The 23,826-nt window shown below is 43.5% G+C and overlaps 1 protein-coding gene across 1 annotated transcript in view; it reads left to right on the top strand.

The window, feature by feature from the left end:
- Positions 1-23,826, top strand: part of RHEB (Ras homolog, mTORC1 binding) — a 52,486-nt gene that overhangs the window by 14,482 nt on the left and 14,178 nt on the right. Inside the window, exons 2-3 of the mRNA XM_065939485.1 lie at positions 17,370-17,441; positions 23,653-23,720. Coding sequence (XP_065795557.1) covers positions 17,370-17,441; positions 23,653-23,720 — 140 coding nt within the window. The remainder of the gene's footprint in view (positions 1-17,369; positions 17,442-23,652; positions 23,721-23,826) is intronic.

Genomic DNA, 23,826 nt, shown 5'->3' with positions numbered 1-23,826 from the left:
TGTCCATGGGATTCTCCAGGCAAGAATACTGCAGTGGGTTGCCATTTCCTTCTCCAAGGGATCTTCCCAACCCAGGGATCAAACCCACGTCTCTTATGTCTTCTGCATTGACAGGCGGATTCTTTAGCATTAGCTTCACTTGACAATAGTAAGCACCCAGTAAGCATTTAAATGAGTAATAATTTTATGAACCAGTTTTACATTCTCTTTGTTGTGATAACTGCACCTTAATTTTTTTCTCTCCTAACACCCAGTTTTTGAAAATTAGTAAGGAAGTGTGAGAAACAATAAGGTGATGTCAGTCCTGCTTAATTCATAGGAACAAGTGACGTAATTCACCTGAAAATGTTTTGTAAACTCCTTAACACGGTGTCTCACTTGTAGCTTCTGGTGAACAATTAAAAGCTGGATTATCTGCATCACATGCCCTCACATGCCCCTCTGTGTGCTGGAGATGTGGGGATGAGTGTGCCTGTTGGACTCCAGGGAGCACTTGTACAGAGCACACCGGAACTCCTTAGACACCCTTTTTAAAATGAGAACGGTGAGGTCAGGGTTTGTATTTTTCAAAAGACTTCCTTGGTGACCCTGATATGTATACATCTCACCTTGCCCCCTCAAAAAAGCAACAATAAACCAATGCTGCTATTGACAGAACTACACCTTTTTTTTTTTTTTTTTACTAAAATGGGTGTGTACTTTAATAAGCATGTAATTGATATTGTGTATTGTGTGAGGAACACATTGTTAAACAAGCCTTCATACAGTTCATTGTTACTCTAGCCTTTTTAATAGCGATGATACATACACTCAGGTTGCTGTCCCCGTTTACAGCCGCGGCTGATCCTGCAGTCTTTCTCTGCTGTTGGCAGACCTGGTCCCCTTTGTCCGTGTCCTCCTGTCAGTAGCTCCCAGAGAAGCTCCTTCCTGGTACCTCTTCGTGTCTTGGCCCTGCAGCACTTGTGGCCAGCGGGGCGCTGCAGAGATGACCATGAGCCAGTGTGAGGCTTCAGGCCATAAGAAGTTGGCAGCTTCCAGCAGTTCTGGGGGGGCACTCAGGAGAGGACCCATCAGGAGGGAGAAGGTCCAGCCCTCCCTACTGAGTCGCCCACAGCCACCCACCTGTTGAGGGAGCCAGCCAAGCCCAGCCTTGCTTGTAGAATCTGGAGCAAATGAAATGGATGTTGGTTTCAGCCACTAAGTTTTGAGGTGTTTGTTGTGCAGTGAGTGATAACTGAAACAGTAATTTTCTGCAGTAGTGTGTGTGTGGTTTTTTTTTTAATTGATATTTTTTCATGTGAGTTTGAGAAATTAGCTTCAGTGACTGTTACTGTATATAATTTTCTTAGCCAAGTTAATAGAGATAATTATTAGAATGTTGGCTAGGATTAAATGAATGTCTAGAATATGTGGTTAGGTAATAAGTCCTCAGTAACTGTCATTATTATTACATACCAGATATTCAACATGTATTTTAATTTAATCCTTACAACCATCTCTAAAGTAGGTACTATTATTGTCTCTATTTTACAGTGAGGAAACAGACCAGGAGAACTGCCTACTGTCACTTACCTCATAGTCACCATCCTATCCTGCTTGGTGGAAAAAAAGTCAGTGTATTGTCTTCCATTTGTTGTACATTTTTTAAAATCAAGTTTTGTCTTCCTCTGTCCGACTTCAGTTAGCATAATATCCTCCAAGACAAATACTCTGTGATGTATCTCTTATTTGTGGAATCTTAAAAAAATACAACAAAGTAGTAAATATAACAAAGAAGAAACCAGCTCATAGATAAAGAGAACAAACTAGTGGTTACCAGTGGGGAGAGGGAAGTGGAGGGGCAAAATAGAGCTGGGAGATTAAGAGGTACAAACTAGTAGGTATAAAAAGGGGAATATGGGCAATATTTTATAGTAACTGTAAATGGAGCATTACCTTTAAAATAGTGAATCACTGTATTATACATTTCTAACTTCTGTAATATTATACATCAATAAAAAAGAAGCCAAATTTTGTTGAGGTTTAATTTATGTATAATAAAGTATCCATTTTAAGTGTAAAGTTAGGTGTGAGTTTTGGTAGATTTATTCACCTGTTTTAAAACCACTGCTGCACTCAGAATAAGAAACATTTTCATCATCCCCCGTAGTTCCCTCACACCTCACGCCCCTCGCAGGCAAACAGTGATCTGCTTTCCATTACTATCAATTAGTTTTTCTTGTTCTGAAATTCACATAAATAGAATCATGCAATGAATACTCTTTGTCTAACTTATTTCAACGAGTATGTTTTTGAGAGCTATTCATGTGGTTACATGTGTAAGTTTCTTATTGCCAAGTAGTAGTCTGTTGTATGGACACACCTTGATCTGTTTCTCCAGTCACTTGTTGTTTCCAGTCTTTCACTGCTAAGAATAAAGCTTTGATGAGCATTTATTGTGTCTTTGTCAACATGCAGTCATTTCTCTTTGGTGATTATCTTGGAATGAGGTTAGGGTCACATGTGTGTTGAGTTTATAGTTTTCTGAGCAACTACCAGTTTCAGCTGCCGTTTTACACGCCCGCCAGCAACAGATGAGACCCATCCTCATTGCTGCTCGCTATCGTCAATTCTTTTAACTTTGGCCATCCTGATGTGATTTTGCTGTTACGCCATGGAAATTTGAATTTCCCGATGACTACTGACTTTGGACATCTTCTCATATATCTTGTGGTCATTTGTATACTTTTGTGAAACATCCGTTCAAGTGTTTTGCCTTTGTTATTGGGTTCTTTTTATTGAGTTATATATTCTGAACAAAGTTCTTTTTCATATATGTATAATATTTTCTCCTAGTCCATGGCTTCCTTTTCATTTTCTTGTGTTTCAAAGAACAGAAATTTGTAATTTTGGTAAAGCCCAATTGATCAGTTTCTTTGTTTATGGGTTAGTCATTTTTTTAATCACATAAGGAGTCTTGACCTACCTGAAGATCATATTTTCTCATTTTCTTATGTTTACTTCTAGAAGTTTAATAGTTTTAGCTCATAAGTGTAGATCTGTGATTCATTTCTAGCTAATTTTTATGCATAAGGTGAGGGTTAGAATTCTTTTTTAAACTTGAAGTACAGTTAGATGCCGTAAAATTTATCCGTTTTGGTGTGTGGCTGCTCTAGCAAACACAGTTATGTAACCACACGACATGGAGCAGTTTCCTCTCAGTCCCCAGAAGGCCCACGTGCCCCTCATAGTCAACCCTTGCCCCCCTTGCTTGCTGTCTCTGTAGTTTTGTCTTTTCTAGAATGTAATATAATGGAATCCATTTGAAGTTTATCCATGTTGTTGGGTCTGTCAGTCTAATCCTTCTCTATTGCCGAATTGTGTTCCTTCGTGTGAATTTCATATAATTGTTTATCCAATCACCTGTTGAAGGACTTTTGGTTTGTTTCCACTTTGGGGCAGTTATGAGCAAAGTTGTTAATGGGTAATGCTTGCAAGTTTTTGCGTGACCTTAGTTTTCATTTATGTTGTATAAATGCCTTAAGAATGGGACTGTTGGGTCATCTGATAAATGTATGTTTTATTTGTTTTATTTATTTATTTTTGTATGTTTTATTTTTTAAAAACCTTTTCCAAAGTAACTGTACCATTTTGCATCCCTTCCAAACAGATCAGTTGCTCCACATCCTCTCCAGTACTGGCGTTGTCAGTATTTTTTATGGTAGGCATTTTTAATTAGACATTTTAATCACTGTGATTATATTTGCATTTTCCTAATGAATAATGATAAGCATCATTTCATGAGCTTACTTGCCATTTGAACATTTTCTTTGTTAAAGTGTTCAGATCTGTTGTTCATCCACTTAATTGGGTTGTTTTCTTACTGGTAAATTTTGAGAGTTTTTTACATACCCTGATTCATGCCCTTTGTCAAATAGTATGTTTTGCACCTGTTTTCTCCAGGTCTGTGGCTTCTTTTCCCACTCCCTTAACAAGATTTATCACTGACCATTTTTCATTTTGACGAAGTCCACTATATCCTTTTTTTGTTTATGGATTGCACTTTTGAAATCTTGACTCAAAGTCACAAGGATTTTTCTCCTATGCTGTCTTCTGGAAGTTTCATAGTTTAGGTTTTACAGTTTGGTCTGTGATCCATTTTCTCATCCTAGAATTTGATATGAGATGCAGCGGGTTCTTTCTGTTATAGTATTGACATCCAGTTGTGGCAGCACACTTCTCTGGAAAAGGTTCTTCTCCCTTGAATTGCCTTGCACCTTTATCCAAAATTAGCTGAACATTTATACATCTGGGTTTATTTCCGGGGCCTGTATTTTGTTACATTCATCTGTATATTGTCTTTATGCCAGCCAATACCACACTGAAGTTTTTGTTTACCTTACAGATTAATTTTCTCTTTTTTTTACCCCCTTTTTTGGTTTGTAATAAGTACTTAACTTTGAAGCAGGTTAAAATCTGCATTTTTCATTTCTAGTGCATTTTTCAGAATTTCATCCTGATCTTCCTGGTCTTTCACCTTCTCACATTCCTTCAACGACTGGAAATTCTCCAGGTTTTTTTTTTGTTTTTTTTTTTTTTTTTTAAGAGGATTAAGTGGAAAATCTTTGGTGGTTCCTTTTAAAAAAAAAATAAAAAACAGCAACAACACTCTCCAGTCCTGTGGAGGGTGGGTGGGTGTACTTTTCACATGGGTGCTTTTCTCTCTGTTAAGGTTACAGGATCCTTGTAGGTGGCAATCTGGCGTATCACACTGACGTCTTTTTTAGATTGTCATAGAATCTTACTATGGTGATCATAATTTGGGAAAAGCTTTATTGACTTTGGAATGCTATACTAGCGTTTAGTAATCATTTTAGGTGATTACTATAATCACCTATGCTTTGTAGTTGTGATTTCAAGTAATCATCATACACGTGAGAGTTTAGGGCCCAGCAGCATACTGGGGCTCACACCATAATCTGAATTCAAATCCTGAGCCTTAACCCACAGTGCTGTTTCTACTCAATTGTTTCCTTGTTGCCAGGATGTACTGTGATTTTCAGGTACTAGTGCACTCATCAAGCCCTGCCCCCGAGACTGCGGTTAAGAGATGATGTTTCTCAGAGTAAGAGGAGTCCTGGAAGTGGGAAAAGATGACTTTTCAGTGGTGAATGCTTTTTGCCTTGTAGATACAACCACAGTTACTCTATTATTTCCTTGAAATGTATTTTATGTGAACTAGAAATGTATTTCAAAAGATGTTGCCTAGGGTTTTTTTAAACAAGGTGTTTGTGAAAAAGAAGTTTTTTCATAATCCCTTAATCGTGTTTAACCTGTTTTTTCATAAGTCTTTGTTTATTTTGGCCGTGCTGGGTCTGCATTGCCGCATGGACTTCTCTTAGCTGCAGCGAGAGCTCCCCACACGGTGGCTTCTCTCATTGCAGAGCGCGGGCTCTAGGCATGCGGGCTCAGTAGTTGCGGCACATGGGCTCAGTTCCTCACGCCTGTAGGGTCTTCCTGGATCAGGGGTCAAACCTGTGTCTTCTGCATTGGCAGGAGGATTCTTTACCCCTGAGCCACCAGGGAAGCCCCTTTTTCACAAGTTTTTAAAAGTAGAAGTGATGCCTTGGATAATCTCTGGAAACTCTTGGCATATTTTTGTTAGTCTTTGGAGTCTTTGTAAGATTAATCTCAGCTATTCCAGTTGCTCTGATGGCTGTTTTTTCTTAGCAGTGAGGGTTTTTGTGTGATTAGGAATTTGGGATTGCAGGTTGGTTTAAGAGTTGTTCTCCTCTTACTTCCTCTGCCATCCATCTTTACCACTCCTTTCTTTGGTTTTTCTTTAGCCTTCATCTGGCCCCTGTCCACGACCCTCTCATGAGGCGCTTGTTTGGTTCCTGGTTCAGTTCAGTTTAGTCGCTCAGTCGTGTCCAACTCTTTGCAACCCCATGGACTGCAGCACTCCAGGCTTCCCTGTCCTTCACCAACTCCCGGAGCTTGCTCAAACTCAATGTCCATTGAGTCGGTGATGCCATCCAACCGCCTTATCCTCCCTCAGTCGTCCCCTTCTCCTGCCTTCAATCTTTCCCAGGATCAGGGTCTTTTCCAGTGAATCAGTTCTTCACATCAGGTGGCCAAAGCATTGGAGTTTCAGCTTCAGTATCAGTCCTTCCAATGAATATTCACGACTAATTTCCTTTAGGATTGACTGGTTTGATCTCCTTGCAGTCCAGGGGACTCTCAAGAGTCATCTTCAACATCACAGTTCAAGAACATTGATTCTTCGATACTCAGCTTTCTTTATAGTCCAGCTCTCATATCCATACGTGACTACTGGGAAAACCATCGCTTTGACTAGACAGACCTTTGTCGGCAAAGTAATGTCTCTGCTTTTAGTATGCTCTAGGTTGGTCATAGCTTTTCTTCCAAGGAGCAAATGTCTTTTAATTTCATGGCTGCAATCACCATCTGCAGTGATTTTGGAGCCCAAGCAAATAAAGTCTGTCACTGGTTCCTGGTAGGGAATCTGTGACTGTGTCCTGTCCTGTCCCTTTGCCACCCCCATCCCAAACATATGAAAAATATGGACTCCACCACCCCATGCTTGGTGGGCAGCTTTCTTTTAAGTTTCTGGCTCGGATCTTCAGAGGATCATTCAAGACAGTTACTAGAAGGCATCACTGATGTTTGTTTCTTTTACAAAGACCTAAGTTCCTTGAGAAATTTTGCTTCCAGGTTCTGTCAGTTACGAGTGGGTGTAGAGTCAAGTGATAAGTAATGTTTCTTAAAGCGGAGAAGACTCCTATCACTCTAAAATTGAAATTTATCAAATAGAAGAGTAGTGATCTGAGTGATCTTCAAAAGAAGATACTTAAGTTTTCACTTCTAACTGCAGTAATATTGCAATCAGTTAGGATGCTTTTGACTGCAAAGTAATTTATCTTGTGCTGGTTTAAAGAATAAGAAAAGGGTGCATGTGCGTGCTAGGTGGCTTCAGTTGTATCTGACTCTTTGCGACCCATGGACTGTAGCCTGGTAGTCCGCTAGGCTCCTCTGTCTATGGGATTCTCCAGGGAAGAATACTGGAGTGGGTTGCTATTCCCTTCTCCAGGGTTTCTTCCTGACCCAGGGATCGAACCTTCATCTCTTATGTCCCCTGCATTGGCAGCTGCTTCTTCATTACTAGCGCCACCTGGGAAGTCCAAGGAAAGGGTATTCTTTCATATAAATGGAAGACTGGCCATTGATTGAGTGAGTTGTCAGTCAACTCAAGAACAGAGTTTCTTCCATCTCTCTTTCTGCCATCCTTGACCTTGATCCAGTGGTTCTCAAACTTGTGGCCCCTTAGAATCACTCAGAGAGCTTTTTAAAATCCCCACCCCCAACTGCGCCTTTACTAATTTGATCAGAATTGCTTGGGGGTGAGGCCCCACCAATAGTTTTTGGAATTCCCTAGGTAATTCTGGAGTGCAGCTAAGATTGAGAACCAGAGTTCTAAACTTGAGAGCTTGGTTTGGAGATCAGTGTCACCAGGGAGCTTGGTAGAAATGGAAAATCCCACACCCCACCCTAGATCGAATAGATTAACAATCTACACTTTAACATGGTCCCTGGGAGAACTCCTTGTTCTTCAACATTAGGGAAACCCTGCTGATTTTCATACTTCAAACAAGCTGGAATTCCCAGAGGAGTTAGAAAAATACTGACACGTGGGCCCACCCCAGGAAATTCTGATTCATAGGAGTCCTGACATGTTACCTAGATCCTGGGTTTTGCTGTTGCATCCCATAGAATTCAAGGCATTCATTTGTCCTATTATTTCCTGTAAATTGGCAGTTAAATCTTAACAGTTGGGTTAGATTTAGGTGGTTTTTTTTTCTTTTTCCTTCCCCAACCTTCTTAAAATTGCTTCCAGGTTAAAGGTCTCTGTTTGCATCAGGAGACCCATAATACCTGGTTATTTTTCTTTTTGTGGCATTAATAGCTGCTCCTTATTGTTGCTTAGATCCATTCATTCATTAGTTTAAAAAATCATGATAATTGTTGATTTTATCCTTTTGTTTACAAGAAACAGATGCATATTTTCTCTAAATTTGCTGCATTTGTTGTGCTTATCTTTTTTTTTTTTTCAATGTACTTCTCACTGTTAGAACTTACATACCCCAGAAAGGTTTCTGTCTCTTTGGTGATAGATCCCAGTGCCTACAAACGTGCCTGGAATGTGTGTGCCCTATGCTCAGTCGTGTGCAACTCTCACAGCCCGCCAAGAGCTGCTTAATAGATATTTGAGTAAATTAATGAATTAACCCATAGTCAGGGCTTTGAAAACTCGGGCTTCAGAATAGAATGAAATGTTATCAAGCTTGACATCGTAGAAAATACAACTGTTTGGACGCCGAACTGGGAGGAAAAAAGGTGCTTGGACAGGTCGAGGGGCACACCTCCTTATTTTACGAAGTGGCTCGTCCAGCACTTCTGTCTCTAACTGATGAGACTGGAAATCAAGGTTTCAGTGCCAGTCATTGTACTTGGTCGCTCAGTCGTGTCCAACTCTGTGACCCCCGTGGGCTGCAACACGCCAGGCTCCTCTATCCTCCACTCCCTCCCGGAGCTTGCTCAAACGCATGTCCATTGAGTCACTGATGCCATCCAGCCATCTCATCCTCTGTTGCCCCCTTCTCCTCCTGTCTTCAATCTTTCCCAGCGTCAGAGTCTTTTTCCATTGAGTCGGCTCTTCACATCAGGTGGCCAAAGTGTTGGAGCGTCACTTGCAGCGTCAACCCTTCCAGTGAATATTCAGGGTTGATCCTTTAGGATGGACTGGTTTGCTCTGCGTTCAGTCGAGGGATCCTCAGGAGTCTTCTCCAGCACCGCAGTATGAACGCTGTGGCAGTGGCACCATCTGGCTCTGGGGAGCGGGCAGGGGAACAGAGCGCCTGCAGCTGGGTGGCCGTGCAGCCTCTGGTCCCTGCAGAGATGGACATGCAGCAGTCCCAGCCTGGCCCAGGCCAGGGGGCGCTTGGAATTGTTCTGAGTTGCAGGCTTCCCAGTTCCTTGATTTCTTTTGTAAAATGAAACCACTGCTTCTCTTCCTTCATTGCTTCCACTGCTTTAGCCTCTGTTTCCCTGACTTTTAACTAAAAGCTCCTGACACCAGAGGCTACACACTTCTTGTCAGGTATTGTAGTCAGGTGATGACAGGACGTACAAGTCACACGCGTCCCCGTGGTTGTGTTTCCCTTGGGTTAGCGGGCAGAGCTGTAAGTCACAGACCCTCTTGTGTCTCGCGCACTCATCCCCGGTTCAGCAGGCAGCACCCGACAGCTGCAGCGACCAGCCAAGTCTCTCTCCAACCCTGAGAACAGAAGGGGAACATAACTTAGAATATACTGCCTGGGATTTTTAAACAGACTTAATAAGTATTTCAGAGACATGTGAAAGACCAGATGGATTGGAGCAAACCAGTGGAGAAACGAAGAGTGAGTTTAGAAGTATTCAGGAGGACGGTGTGGAGGAGACCAGGAGAGGATGGGATCTAGAGCCAGGGGCTGGAATTGCTTTGTGGAGAGGAGGGTGTGCTAGCCGCACACCTTAGCCTCGAGGTGACAGTGTGAAGAGGGCCGAGCAGAGGGGCTGCCTTGCACAGCCCAGTGCTCCCTGCTCACTGTCAGATGGGCGCGGAGCCGAGACGAGGGTGAATGGAAGACCGTGGGGTCACGGCTGTTACCTTTAAGGCTCAGCCCTAGCTGGCAAGCACGGGTGTATCCTAGTTCCTAGCCCAGTATGTGTGTGCTTTAAATGCTTCTGATCTCAGCTGCTGGGAGGAACTGGAGGATTTGAGAAGACCCTTCAGGCTGGAGGAGGTAGTTGATTTGGAATGGTCAGATTTGAACTTGTTGCCTGGGTGGAGTTGGGGGGGGGGGGCGGGTATTAAACTTCAGGGTGCAACAAATGAGTGGGAGGGGGTTGTTAATATTCCCATCTGGGGCGGGAGGACTTACTTCCTGGTGGTCCTGGTGGTGAAGAACCCACCTTCCAATGTGGGGGATTCGGGTTTGATCTCTAGTCGGGGAGCTAAGACCCCACAGGACAGGGGGCAACTAAGCCCCTGAGGCTGCAACCAAGATGCCACTTGCAGCAACCTGATGCAGCTAAAAATAAATATATAAAAAAATATATATATATACTCCTATCTAGGAGGTTTGGATGGGCTCAAGAATTTGCATTTGTAATAAATTACCCTGTGACACTGCCAGAACCACACTTGACTGCTTTGCTAGGGAAGGGACACCCCAGAAAGGATTCCTAAAGAGGGGACCGGGGGAGGGGGGCGCAGCTGGAGAGTGTTGCCAGCCTACACAGCTGCAGCTGAGCTCAACAGGCTCAGGAAAAGGCCAAAGATTAGATTGAGATCAGAGGATTTATCAGCGAGCCCAGAGAAAGGAAATCAGTGGCTTCTGATAAAAGAGCATTGCATCGTAGTGCATAGTGATTTATCTTGGGGCTTAAACCGTAGGGAAGGAGGTGAGCCGTGGTAGAGATTTGAGATTCAAGAGAATCAGAGAGTCATGTGTGTCTAACTTTTTTTGGCTTCAACCTGTAGTAAGAAACACAATTTACCCCAGTCATAAGTGTTTTTTAACTGTTAGTTTCATGGCGACTTTATTATTTGCAGTCCACGCTGGTGTGCCTGTTTCTTTAAAAACAGTGCTGGTCACAGCATATATAGGGGTGAGTATATTGATTTCATGATCTAGTGCGGTTGTGACCCGTAGTTGGACAGCATTGCTTTCAGAGATGGGCTGGATTACGCGATGGGAGTCAGAAGGTGAGGGCGCTGGGAAGTGCAGATGTTGGAGGTGGAGTTATCTGGGTGTTTCATGGTGTGGAGATGATTATTGGTGGCAGGACCAGTGAGTTTGGACAGCTTGTGTGCATGGTCATCAAAGTCCTGTACAGTGAGTTTAAGGACTCAGGGGGAAAGTGAAAGCAGTTCTTGAGAAGCATGGGTTGTGTCCCAGATCCATGACTTTGGTCCTCATGGACCGTTCTTCCAAAGACTTGATAGCCTAGCAGATTGAAACCTACTCCTCCCCATTTTATCCCTGTGATCTCGTGACTGCTATTCCAGAGGATGCTGGTTTAGGGTCAGGGAGGGGATAGGGAATGATACTTGTGTTTTTCTTTTTGGAGAATAAACATGGAAAGTCATTCAAAATTAATCTGAACTACTAAACATTTGTATAAATAGTGCCCATTTTGTAACAGTCATGAAGTGTGAGATTCAGTTAACAACCTTGAAGGTTTATCTTCTGTTGTGAAAATACTGGGTGAAAAAACTTAGTATGCTGAATCACTGTTGCAAAATACATATAAATATGGCAGTGCTATTTTTAATCTGGTTAAAAAGTTCAGAAGAAACTTTTTTTAAATAATTTTTATGATTTTTAAAACTGACGTTCTTAGTTTGGAGAGAAACTATTTGGAAGATAGTTGTGGATAGTATTGAAATAGGTTATTTTCAAACCTTTTAAAGATAATACAGTTATAAAATGAGTGATTTATGTCTCTGTATTGATAAACCCTCATCTGGGCACGTGCTGCTTTTCCTTTTCTCTCAGATCACGCCTGTATTGTTTTCATGCAACGTTTCTCTGAATAGTTGATCTGGAGTTGAGAGTCTCTTCAGATTTAAAACTTAATGCACGTTCTGAGAGCCTGACCATTGTTGAACCATCTTCAGGAAATAACTAGTGTTACAGAATCTGAATTGGATAAGGACAAAAGCCAAAGTAAATTTTTGAACTTATTATGGGGGGAGACTTTGAAAGGTGATCAAGTAAAGAACATAGTTTGCTGTAGATTAGCAAAGTCTCTTGTGACTGCTGCAAGCAGACTGCTTGTGAACTTGACCGAGGATCTGAATGGCCGGTTTGGAGGATGAGGTTGGTGAGGGCATCTCTCAAAGCCGGGAGTGACTGGAACCAGGACTGAGAGCCTTGAGTAGTGAGTGGGATTTACTTACTGAGAATAGTTGTCGTTTAGTGCTGACTTGGAAAGACTTTAACCCTAGTTATCTTATAGTTCTACTTTTGAATGGAAACAGTAAACCACTGTGTCAGGTCTGCAAATAGGACCTTCCTGTTCCTTCTTAATATAATGATCTCCGCTTAGGGGAGAGTCCAAGGATGAAAGACCCAAGGGAGACCTAACTTTTCCTCAGTCCCACTTCTGCTCATGAATAATCCCCTTTTCCAGTGATCATTCTGAGTGGAGTCCGGCTTGCTCCCTGGGGAGCTGGAGTTTCAACTCTCATGTCCCAGTTACTCCCGAAAAGCAGAGTTTGCCGTCAGCCTGCATGTGATCTGAGTTGAACTATGTTGTCTGCTTTTGTCAGAATAATTACTTGTGTTTTCCAGTTAAATGTTCATTTAGCCTAGTAACTTATGCTCTTTATAAAGATATAAGTAGGGAATTTTCACTGGATATGTGCCAATAATTATATTTTTTCACTGTGGTCCACTGGTTATCTATACCTGTGTTTTTGCACTTTACTCATGCTGTCTTGTCTACTGTGAGTAAAAAAAAGTGAAGAAGCGTTAGTCGCTCAGTCGTGTCCAGCTATTTGTGACCCCATGGATCGTAGGCCATTAGTCTCCTCTGGCCATGGGATTCTCCAGGCAAGAATACTGGAGTGGGTTGCCATTTCCTTCTCCAGGGGATCTTCCCAACCCAGGGACTGAAACCCGGTCTCCTGCATCGCAGGCAGATTCTTTACTGGTGAGCCCCCAGGGAAGCCCTTCCTGTGTGTGACTCCTTCCTTTGGTCGTCACTGCAGAAATTGACTCAACAATTTCTGAGGCTGTTCCCCACCCCACCCCTGCAAGTAAGGCTGTTGAGGCTTACCTGGTGCCAGCACATTATGGTTTATTACTGTCTAATCCGGTGTTTCCTGCTGGTTTCCCTCTTTGGGGAAGCTTAACATGTATAGCATAGCATGCCTTCTTTCCTTCACTGATTTTAATCTAACGCTACTTTTAAAAAGTTAAAAAAAATCATTTTTAATTCCTTTTTTAAAAATTCTTCAAAATTTTTCAGCCTTGCTAACTTATAAAAGAGGTGTTTGGTTTTTCCCTTCTTGCTGCTTTCATTGCATAAAAGAGTTTTGTTATATTTTGAGCTAAATGTTCCTTTAAGGGGCTAGTATCTCACCTAACCTAGGCCTGGTGTTACCATCTCCCTCATCAAAATTTTCTCAAAGTTAAAACATTTTCTCTATGGACATATGCTTTCCTCTTAAAATACAAAGTCACAAATGAGCTAAGGCTGGGTTGTGTGTATGTCCCTTGAGGAAAAACAAAGCCAAAGGAAAAAACAAACATACAGAAACGCAGGGCAGTGGACACATACTGCGATACCAGCATAGCACGGTTTCTTTTGGCTGCAGCGCGTCTGCGGTGGCTTTGCTGGACGACCACCGCAGCTCTGTGCCACAGGCCGGCCGGTACTGAGACACCAACACAGACTAGACGTGTGTTTCTTACTAGGTTAGTGCAAACATAATTGCGATTTCAGATCATGAATTTTAAATCATTATAACTAGGCTCAAACACATCTTTATTAATCAAAATGGGGACCATTACTATCAACACATTTTTGCCAATGAGAGCTAAGTTTGTTTATTCCTGTGGCGTGAAAACCTGTTCTTCAGGATTTGATGAACTCGTGGAAAGTATTTTCTGCCTCCTGCTGGTTGTGGAAGTGTTTTCCCTACAAAAAGTTGTCAAGATGCTTGAAGAAGTGGTAGTCGGTTGGCAAGAGGTCAGGTGAGTATGGCAGATGAGGCAAAGCTTCGTAGCCCGGTTTGTTCCACTTCTGAGGTGTTGGTTGTGCGGTCGGGCGGTGTCGTGGAGAAGAACTGGGCCCTTCCTGTTGATCAGGGCCGGCTGCAGGCCGTGAAGCTGTCAGCGCATCTCACTGATTTGCCGAGCGTGCTTCTCAGATGTAATGGTTTCTCCAGGATTCAGAAAGCTGTAGTGGACCAGACGGGCAGCAGACCACCAGTGACCGTGACCTTTTCTGGTGCAAGTTTGGCTTTGGGACATGCTTTGAAGCTTCTCAGTCCAACCACTGAACTGGTCACTGCCGGCTGTTGTATAAAATCCCCTTTTCATCACACATCACAACCCGATAGAGAAGTGGCTCGTTGTTGTTGCATAGACTTAAGACAACACTTAAAATGACAATTTTTTGAATTTTGATCTGCTCGTGTGGCACCCGCTTACTGAGCTTTTTCACCTTTCCAGTTTGTTTCGAATGCCAAATGACCATAGAATGGTCAGCGTTGAGTTCTTCAGAAACTTCTCATGTAGTTTGTAAGAGGATCAGTTTCAGTGATTGCTCTGCATTGGTCCTTGTCATCTTCCGATTGCTGGCAACTGTGCTCCTCATCTTCCAGGCTCTCGTCTCCTTTGCGAAACTTCTTGAACCACCACTGCACTGTACGTTTGTTAGGCCAGATGCATTGTTGATGGTGCAAGTTGTCGCCACTGCTTTTAAGACCCATTTTGAATAAGAAACCGCTTGAATTTGCTTTTTGTCTAACATCATTTCCCTAGTCTAAAATAAATATGAAATAAACAGCACATAATAAGTCATTAGTAAAAAAGCATAAAGCAAGAAACGCACATTAAAATGATGTATAACATAACCGTATTTATTTAATGTATTCCAATATCAAATGGCAGGTTCCAGCAGTGCAAAACCACAATTACTTTTGGACCAACCCGATAATTTCTGTCGACCTGTTTCCTAGTCATGAATATAAATTGACGTCTTTTGTGGTATTAGTGTGAGCGTGCCCCTCAAAGGTCTGAGCATGTGTGTCTGCAGTGTGTCAGGCACTGCGCTTGTCTTGGTAGACTGATTAGTGAAAGAAGATCCTTTCAGACAGCTCTTAAGCACAAAAAAGAAAGAAAACAAGACAGCTATGAGACAGTGACTGGCAAGGAGTGGGTGCCACCTCCAGTTGGGCGGTCTTAGAGAGGGATGTTTGAACTCAGGCCAGAATAACAATAAAGTGTGTACATTCAGAGATGGGGGTGGGGCGGCCGGGACAAAGGCATGAAGGCAGTAGGAACTTGGTGAACATGGAAGGATATGACTGGAGCTTGGGGGTGCGGGTGGATATAAAGATGGTAGGATACGACCTTGCTTCCCTGGTGGCTCAGACGGTAGAGGGTCTGCCTGAACCACGGGAGACCTGGGTTCCATCCCTGGGTCGGGAAGATCCCCTGGAGAAGGAAATGGCAACCCACTCCAGTACTCTGGCCTGGAAAAGCCCATAGACCAAAGGAGCCTGGTAGGCTACAGTCCATGGGGTCTCAAAGAGTTGGACATGATCAAGTGACTTCACTCCTTGGAGGTGGGGGTGGGCGCAGCAGGTGCAGTAGGGATCCCTGGTGGACAGAGCCTGGGACCGTGGGCTGTGGTTTCGAGGCAGGGCTTATTCTGATGGCAGTGAGGGTTTTAAGCAGGGCAGTAACATTTAATTTTCAGAAGCTCTTGTAGACTGCTTTGTAGGGAACAGTCTCAGTTTTTAGCCATCCTAAAGATTCTCTGAACTGTGCTTACTGCATATGCATCCAGAGAGGCCTGCCAGCTTGGGGCTTTTCTCGTCATCTCCCATAGCCCCGACTTTGAAGCTCGTCTGTTTATTAGTTGGAGTGTGTGGGGACTGCCTTTGCTGTGAAAGTTTGAGCCACACCTCTCTGTGGTCTGGAGGGAGGTGGGTACCACCCAAACCCCAGAAGTGTGAAACTCATCTTGCCAAACTTCTCTCCCTGGCCCTCCCTGCACATCCTTTGAGGTGGAAGTTCCATGAGATACAGCAGGGCCCGTAAGGTGGACACTTAATAACGCTCTGAAAATGTGAGAGAAGGAGGGTTTGCGGTGAAATTAGGGAGGGACCACTTCCTATTTCCTGCCGATAAAATCAGTCTGCCCTCCATATGCAGGTTCCACATCCAGGGGTTCAGTCAACCTCGGATGGAAAATATTGGGCTGGGGGGTGAATTTCAGAAAGTTCCACAGAGCAGAACTTGAATTTGTTACACACTGACAACGATTTACATGGGATTTACTTTGTATTACTGGGCATTACAGGTAATGTAGAGACGTATGTCAGTTTCAGGTGTACAGCAAAGTGGTTCAGTTTTTTATATATATATTTTTTTATCATATTCTTTTCCATTGTAGTCTGTTACGGGATATTGGATATAATTCCCTGTGCTGCACAGTGGTACCTTATTATTTACAGTTTATATCTGCTAGTCTCAAACTCCTAGTAGATCCCCCCCCCACCTTCCTCCTTTGGTAACCATAAATTTGTTTTCTGTGTTGGTGAGTCTGTTTCTGTTTTGTAAGTTCATTGATACTGTACCATTTTACATGAGGGACTTGTGTATCTTTGAGTTTTGGTGTCTGAGGGGAGTCCTAGGACCAATCCCCTGGGATTCAGCAGGACAGCTGTAATGTAGCCTTTCCCTCTTCACAGGGTACCCTGTTCTCAAGTCCCCCAGTAGAAATTTACTGACAGTAGAAGGGTGACAACTTAAGGCTGGTTCTTGATTTGTTAACGTGCAGGCGTAATTATTACTGGTGATTTTGTTAAGTCAGAATATTTCTTAATTTTCTTCTGTGTGCCAGGCATTGCGAGGCCTTCAATGTTGAATGATTGAGAGAGAACTTCTACCTTCAAAAAGTTTTTAAAATAGACTTTTATGACACATTTTCAGATGTGCGTGTGTTAGTCGCTCAGTCATGTCCGATTCTGTGCTATCCCATGGAGTGTAACCCACTAGGCTGCTCTGCCCATGGAATTCTCTAGGCAAGAATACTGGAGTGGGCTGCCATTCCCTTCTCCAGGAGATCTTCAACCCAGGGGACCCAGGGATTGAACCTGGGTCTCCTGCATTGCAGGCAGATTCTTTACCAGGGAAGCCCATTTTCAGATTATCCTCTTTAAAAACTATACTTGATAACACTTATAACATCCATAAATTAACTCAAAGAAACTAATCATACCGTATTAATTTTATGTTCAAAATTAATAACCAGATTTCAGGGACACCAGAGGAAATTAGCTTAGACCTTATTTAACGGTTTGTTTACTTTTAACAAACTGTGTGATATGCTTATTGGTTAGTACTGTTTGTTAATGTCACAGACGTGTTTAATTCATAGTAGCTTCATTGTTTAAATTCCTATTGTATATATGAAATACATTTCCTCTTGGACTATTTTTGGTAAAATAGTAAAATTGAAGTTTTGTGTTTTTTTTTTTTACCTTAATATGGCAATCCATACTGAGCTGTTGCTCTCTTTTATAGGGAAATCCTCGTTGACGATTCAGTTTGTTGAAGGCCAATTTGTTGACTCCTACGATCCAACCATAGAAAATAGTAAGTATTGCTTTCAGGGCTTTATAAGCTGAGAAGCCTGCTTTTTGCTTATCAGCAGCCACTGTGTCTTCCTGGGGGCTTGGACTGCAGAGGGTGCTCAGTTAAACCTACGGATCTCCAACCGGGGCCCAGAGAAGCTGCCACAGCTTTACCCATTTCACAAGGAATGAGTTTTACTTCACACTGAATGAGTGATGTCCAGATCCCATTATCTCGAAGTTGTTACTCATTTCCATAGGATCCAGTTCCACATTGGAACCTCCTATTAGAGATGCTGCTGTAAGTGAAGAGTATGCAGTCTTTCCTCTTCTCAATGGTAGCCCTTTCCAGGGGTTCCCAGCTTGAGAGGATGAAGACACTCCAGATCCTTTGTACCTTACTCTTGTAGATGCGCTAGTCCCCACAGCCCCTTCTAGCTCTAAAGACTTGAGAGGAGGCTGTGGAGAGTGAGCTGTTTCAGGATTGGAAAGAGCCCTTACGGCGTTTTCTGAGAAGTTGCATCCAGAGCTCATTGGCATTTCAGGCCATGTGCAGAAAAATGCCCCCAAGACCAGAAACAGCCTCAGCCTTTACTTTGTCCAGTATCAGTCTATGGTTTCAGAATCTTTCTGAAGGATTCTAGGCCCATGACACAAGCCTAGATTGCAGGAAACAGGGAAGAGAACCTGGAGCACTTCCATCCTGGGAAGCTGGTGTTTTGGACACTGGTCTTATTTCTTACTGTCTTAGAACTCTGGGTAGACACTGGAACCAAGTCTTGAGTTTCTTAACACCCGGACTTACCTAGCATCTCCACAGGAGCTTACAGATTTAAACCTGAGATTGTCAGAGTCTGATAGGCATGTTAGACATGAAGCCGGCTTAATAGCCGGGTTCATGACTCTTAACAGCTGGATTTGTAGACTTCTCCTGCCCACAACCTGCTAGAGAGAAACTTTAAAAAAAGGCTCACGACAGGTTTGATAGATGATGGCCTGCATGTCACAAAGGCCTCACTACCTGTTTGTACGGCTCTTGAGCAGAGAATGATTTTTACATTTTTTAATATTTGAAAAAGTCAAAAGAAGAATGATGTCGGTGACATGTGAGTGTTGCATGAAATTCAGATTTCAGGATCCATAAAGTTTTATCAGAACATGGCCCTGCCAAGACGGTGTGCTCCACTGTCTCTGGCCGTCTTAGCTCTATGATCGCAGAGCTGTTGAGTGGCTGCCTCAGAGACCATCTGGCCCGAAGAGCCTGAAATAGTTACTGTCTGGCCCCTTTCAGACAGAGTTTGCCAGCCTCTGGCTTAAAATACTCAACTTTCCTTCGCGTCCTAGCGTGCTGGTGGCAGGGAAGGAAGCCTGTCGGTTGCTGAGCTAACTCTGGGCAGATCCAAGTTTGAGATGACCCCTGCCAGTCTCTGGAAGGAGGTGTCCTGACTGCCTCCTGTGTTGATGTGCTTAGCTAGCATCGACTAGTGTGCCAATGTGAGGAGCAGATTCATCTGAATGCTACATGCACAAGCTTGGTTGCCTCAACGTCAGAATAAGGACAGAATAACCCATGACATTTTCCTTAATATTTGCTATACATAGCAGTTTCGCAGTTTGTCCTTAAAGAGATAAGGCTCATTTGGGAATTTTATCCATAGATGACAGTTTTCATGGCAAGCTCTGCCCTAAAAGTGCTTCCTCTAATTGTGCCATTTAAAATTGAGTCGGAAGGAAAGTCATGTTGTATATAAATACATTTTCTTTGTATGTAAGTAATGGAACTGATGGAAGTGGGACTTTCTTACCTTGATGCTATCTCAAAACCAGAATATAATCCTGCCTTGAACGCTGTCAGCATCATCTTTAATCACATTTTTAATATTTTCCTAACACTTAGTGTTCCGTAATAAAGATTGAATTCTCAGTATTTGTTAAATCTTTTGGCAAGAGCAGAAATAATTGTCAGAGTATGACTCCCTTTAAAGTTCATGAGGCGGGACCTCCCTGATGGTCCAGTGGTTAAGAGTTCTCCTGCCAGCACAGGGGACACAGGTTCGATCTCTGGTCCGGGAAGATTTCACATGCCACAGAGCAATTACTGAGCCCTTGCTCTAGAGCCCACGCTCCGCAACAAAAGAATCCCAAGCACTGCAACCAGAGAGGAGCTCCTGCCCACCACAGCTCGAGAAAGCCCATGCAACAGTGAGGACCCACCACAGTCAAAAATAAATACATAATAAAAAAATTTTTTTTTAAGTTTATGAGGCCTACACAGACATGTTCCGTATATGAGGCTTCTGACCAACTAACAGTGAGAAACCCTCCACCTTTTCCCCCACAATGTAGCAGAAGAAAATTGTTCAGAGAAAATAAGGAACGAGCGAGGAAATGGTTGCCGTAAACTTGTTGGTAGCATCATAAGTGAATGTGTGGTTTTATGGTTTTAAAAAACAGTACTCCAAATCTGGGAACCACTACATCTAACTTTATAATCTAGTCCAGGTTGTTGCTAGCAAACATTCAGTAGTAACACATCTCTGAAGTATCACTGCAAAAGCAAAAATTCTGGGACTCGGTCATCTTTTAACAGGGGTTTAAGAAAATAGCATCAATAAAACCATGGTAATATTTTCTAGTTTGAGGAAATTTCTAGACCAAATACTGCTCTGCCATTGTGCTTTCTTATATACTGTAGTGTTACTCCCACAACTCAATTCAAACTAGATTGATACGATGAAATGTAACGGTGGTGGTGGTTCAGTTGCTCAGTCGTGTCCGACTCTTTGTGACCCCATGGACTGCAGCACGCCAGGTTTCCCTGTCCTTCACTATCTCCCGGGGTTTCCTCAAACTCATGTCCGTTGAATTGGTGACGCCATCCAACCGTCTCGACCTCTGTCGTCCTCTTCTCCTGCTTTCAATCTTTCCCAGCATCAGGATCTTTTCCAAGGAGTCAGTTCTTTGCATCCCGTGGTCAAAGTATTGGAGTTTCAGCATCAGTCCTTCCAGGGAATATTCAGGATTGATTTCTTTTAGGATTGACTGGTTGGATCTCCTTGCAGTCCAAGGGGCTCTCAAGAGTCTTCTCCAACACCACAGTTCAAAAGCATCAATTCTTCGGTGCTCAGCTTTCATTATGGTCCAACTCTCACATCCATACATGACTGCTGGAAAAACCATAGCTTTGACTAGATGGACCTTTGTTGGCAAAGCGATGTCTCTGCTTTTTAATAAGCTGTCTAGGTTGGTCATAGCTTTCCTTCCAAGGAGCAAGCATCTTTTAATTTCATGGCTGCCGTCACACCTCAATTCAAACTAAATTGATATGATGAAATCTCACAGTGGTAGTTTATAATTTAAAGGAAAAACAGCAGCAGTTCACAGTTTCTGCCATCTGGAGGTAGCACTGTTGGTGAGTTAGTACAGCTCCTCACCGAAACTTGGGAGATTCTCCTTAGGCATTGTACCACATCACCGCGCGTTGCATGGTGGGTAACTTGTCCAGCAGACTATAAATTAGGAGTTCTCAGCACACACCGGTAACACAGATCTTACTTTGTGAGTACCTCATTTTAGAAATGTTTATTAATATGCTGCTTATTTGCTTATTGGGTTTAACTTTAGCTCGTAAGCAGCTGTTCATCTTGCTTGTGGCAGTTTCAGGGTTTGAGGTTGGAAATTGGAGGGATTTCTCTAGTGATTAGAAAAGGGAGGGAGAGAGGAGAGCCCAGGTAGAGGCTCGCAGGAGCCGGCTGCCTTTCCCTCATGCCCCAGGAGGTCGCATCGAGTCTTCCTGGGCTGTGGAACCCACAGGCGTGCCTCTCATTGCACTTCCCTTTTTTCTGTAGTAACAAGAAGAGGCAGTGTTCCCGCGGCAGATGGAAGGTCTTCAGTTTCATTTCACTGCTGTGTGTAGGAGGGTTTACATCCTCTTCCTGGGGAATGAAATGCTAAAACACTTATTAATATCTTGTTTCTTTTCTGTCTCTCCCCACTGGCCAGTACTTCCCCTGTTCCTTGGTTGAATCTCCTGTCTTTCTGACCCGGCCTCGCAGGTGCCCCCGGTGCTTAGGCCCTTGCTCTCTCATGACCCTGTCTCTCCCCTCAGCTCAGCTGTTTCAGCTGCCCCCACTGCCCCCTGGATATTTCCTGGGCTTTCACGCTGAACATGACTAAACCCAGCCGCACCGCGCCCGCACCTCCTCCAGGCCTTCTCTTTGCTGATGGCTGGTGACTTGGACCTCGAGTTGCTCAGGCCAGAAGCTCAGGAGTCATCCTGATCTGCATTCTCTCACACCTGCTTCCAGTTCATGAGAAAACCCTCTGGCTGTCCTGTGCCTTGCGTCTAGAATCCGCCATTTCTCAGCCCTCCAGGCCAGGCCCTCGTCTTCTTAGATCATGATAGTCTAGATGGCGTCTCCTGGTGTCCCTCATCCATTTTCGTCCGTCTCATTACTCATGGCATGGCCAGAGTGATCACACCAGGTTACTCACCACGTCCTAGCGTGTTCATAACCTTGCCCCCTCCCCACCCCCACCCTCACTGTTCCCGCAGTCTCAGTGGCTTAGTCTTTCTCACTTTTCCTTGACTTTCTTACTCTTTCACTTGCAGTTTCAGCTCTGCCTGGATGTTTCTCAGAGAGAAGCTAGTTGTGTGTGTCTGTTTCTCTGTCTACTTCTTCTTCCTTTTCCTGGGGTGTCAGCTCACCGAGGTCAGAGACGGCAGTATCTTGAACACTTGGAACAGTGCTGGCGATGATCACCGGTCCCCAGGAAAGAGTTCCTGAGCAGTGAATGTTCTGTCTCGGTGATCTTTTCTGGGTTTCTTACTCACCAGCGTCCCTGCAGAGCTGCCATCGGGTCTCAGATGTGCTTCTGGTCTCACCTGACTGTGATGGGGAGGGGGCAGGTCTTCACACAGGCACACCATGACTGCCCCCGGCTGACAGGCATCAGGAGCAGAGTCAGTCCGCTGTGCACCCCAAATTCAAGCTTACAGCGTGGGGGAGGAGTACAGTAGCGTTTTTCTCTTAGAAGTGATGAAAGCATTTTATCTTGGGTACTCCCTGTCTTGATATATTCTGATTCAGTTTTCATCTAGTGTGATGATTTCACTGAAGTGATGGTTTTCAAAAAGAGCACAGGAATGATAAAGTGTGGAAGTTGGCTTGAGTGGTCTGCTCTGTGATTCTCACTTTCCTGATTCTAGCCCCGCCCTGGTCACATCAGAAAAACTTGGTGCTAGGAAGAGTCTCTTTGATTGTTGCATCTGTTGGGGGCCAGCCCTTCTCTCCCTGGAGAATTCATCATTGAGCTAAGATCTCTCCTCCTTGTCACAGCTTTCTCTTAGGATTTTCATCGGTTACTTTTTGCTTTCTCTTTCGTCTGTGGAACAGAGTGGCACAAGTGGGTCCTCTCTCAGTGGAGCAAGGAGTAGGTTCTGTTGGCCAGTTCCAGTCAGGTGGGGGGCCAGCCAGGAGATTGAAGACTCAGGCTGAGTCAAGATGCTGAGCCTGGGGTGTGCAGAAGAAATCTGTTCCATTTGTTTACCAGGGGTTCATATCCTATTACTATTAATAGTTCTCTCCTCTTTCATCTCTATTTGTTTGCCGTCTTTCTCCTTAGAATTATGAACTTTCCCTAAGTGATTTGAGTCTGATTCCCACCCACCCCCCTGATAGGGAAAAACCAGTTGTGACAAATTGCTTCCAACCTTAAGACAAGTCAGAGTGGTGTTCTTCACAAAGAACATCTATTCTGTGCCGTTCTATTTCTCGGTAAAATTGTTAATTTTTTATGCACTGGAAGTTCTTAGCGCTTCAGTTAATATTAGCTTTATGTGTTCTGACACCAGACTTGCTATAAATTAGTGAAAAGTTGTGTGCTTTGGGTTCATTCTAGACCTCAGACTTTATATGTTGCACTTTTTCACAAGAGGACTGTCCACAGAGCATTCATACACCTTTTTATAAGATACGAAGTGTTGTCTGCTTTCAGTTTCTTTGACTAAAACCAATCAGGCAAACCTTGAACTATTTTCAGTCGCAAGTGCTTAGTTAAATAATGGAAGAAGGGAAGAGTCTATTAACTCAGACATTCTTTTTTGTTTTCTGGGATCGTTTTATGAGATTATCCAGGACTCTGCTTAATTGCTTGTCGTTGTTCAAGCTTTCAGTGATCGAAAGTTCGTTTTTTTCTAGCTAACAAATATTTTAATTCCTTTTTCACTGTAGCTTTCACAAAATTGATCACAGTCAATGGACAGGAGTATCACCTTCAACTTGTAGACACAGCTGGGCAGGTAAGTGTGTCAGAATCCCGTGCAGCGTGCCCGGCGTGCTGGCCCTGCCATTCGTAGGCACAAGGACGACGCCGAGAAAGCCCTGTGATCATGTGTGTTTGGACAT

This window comes from Muntiacus reevesi, chromosome 6 (assembly GCF_963930625.1).
Source record: "Muntiacus reevesi chromosome 6, mMunRee1.1, whole genome shotgun sequence".
Lineage (NCBI taxonomy): Eukaryota > Metazoa > Chordata > Mammalia > Artiodactyla > Cervidae > Muntiacus > Muntiacus reevesi.
The sequence above is the reverse complement of the archived record's forward strand: the minus strand, read 5'-3'. Positions and strand labels throughout refer to the sequence as shown.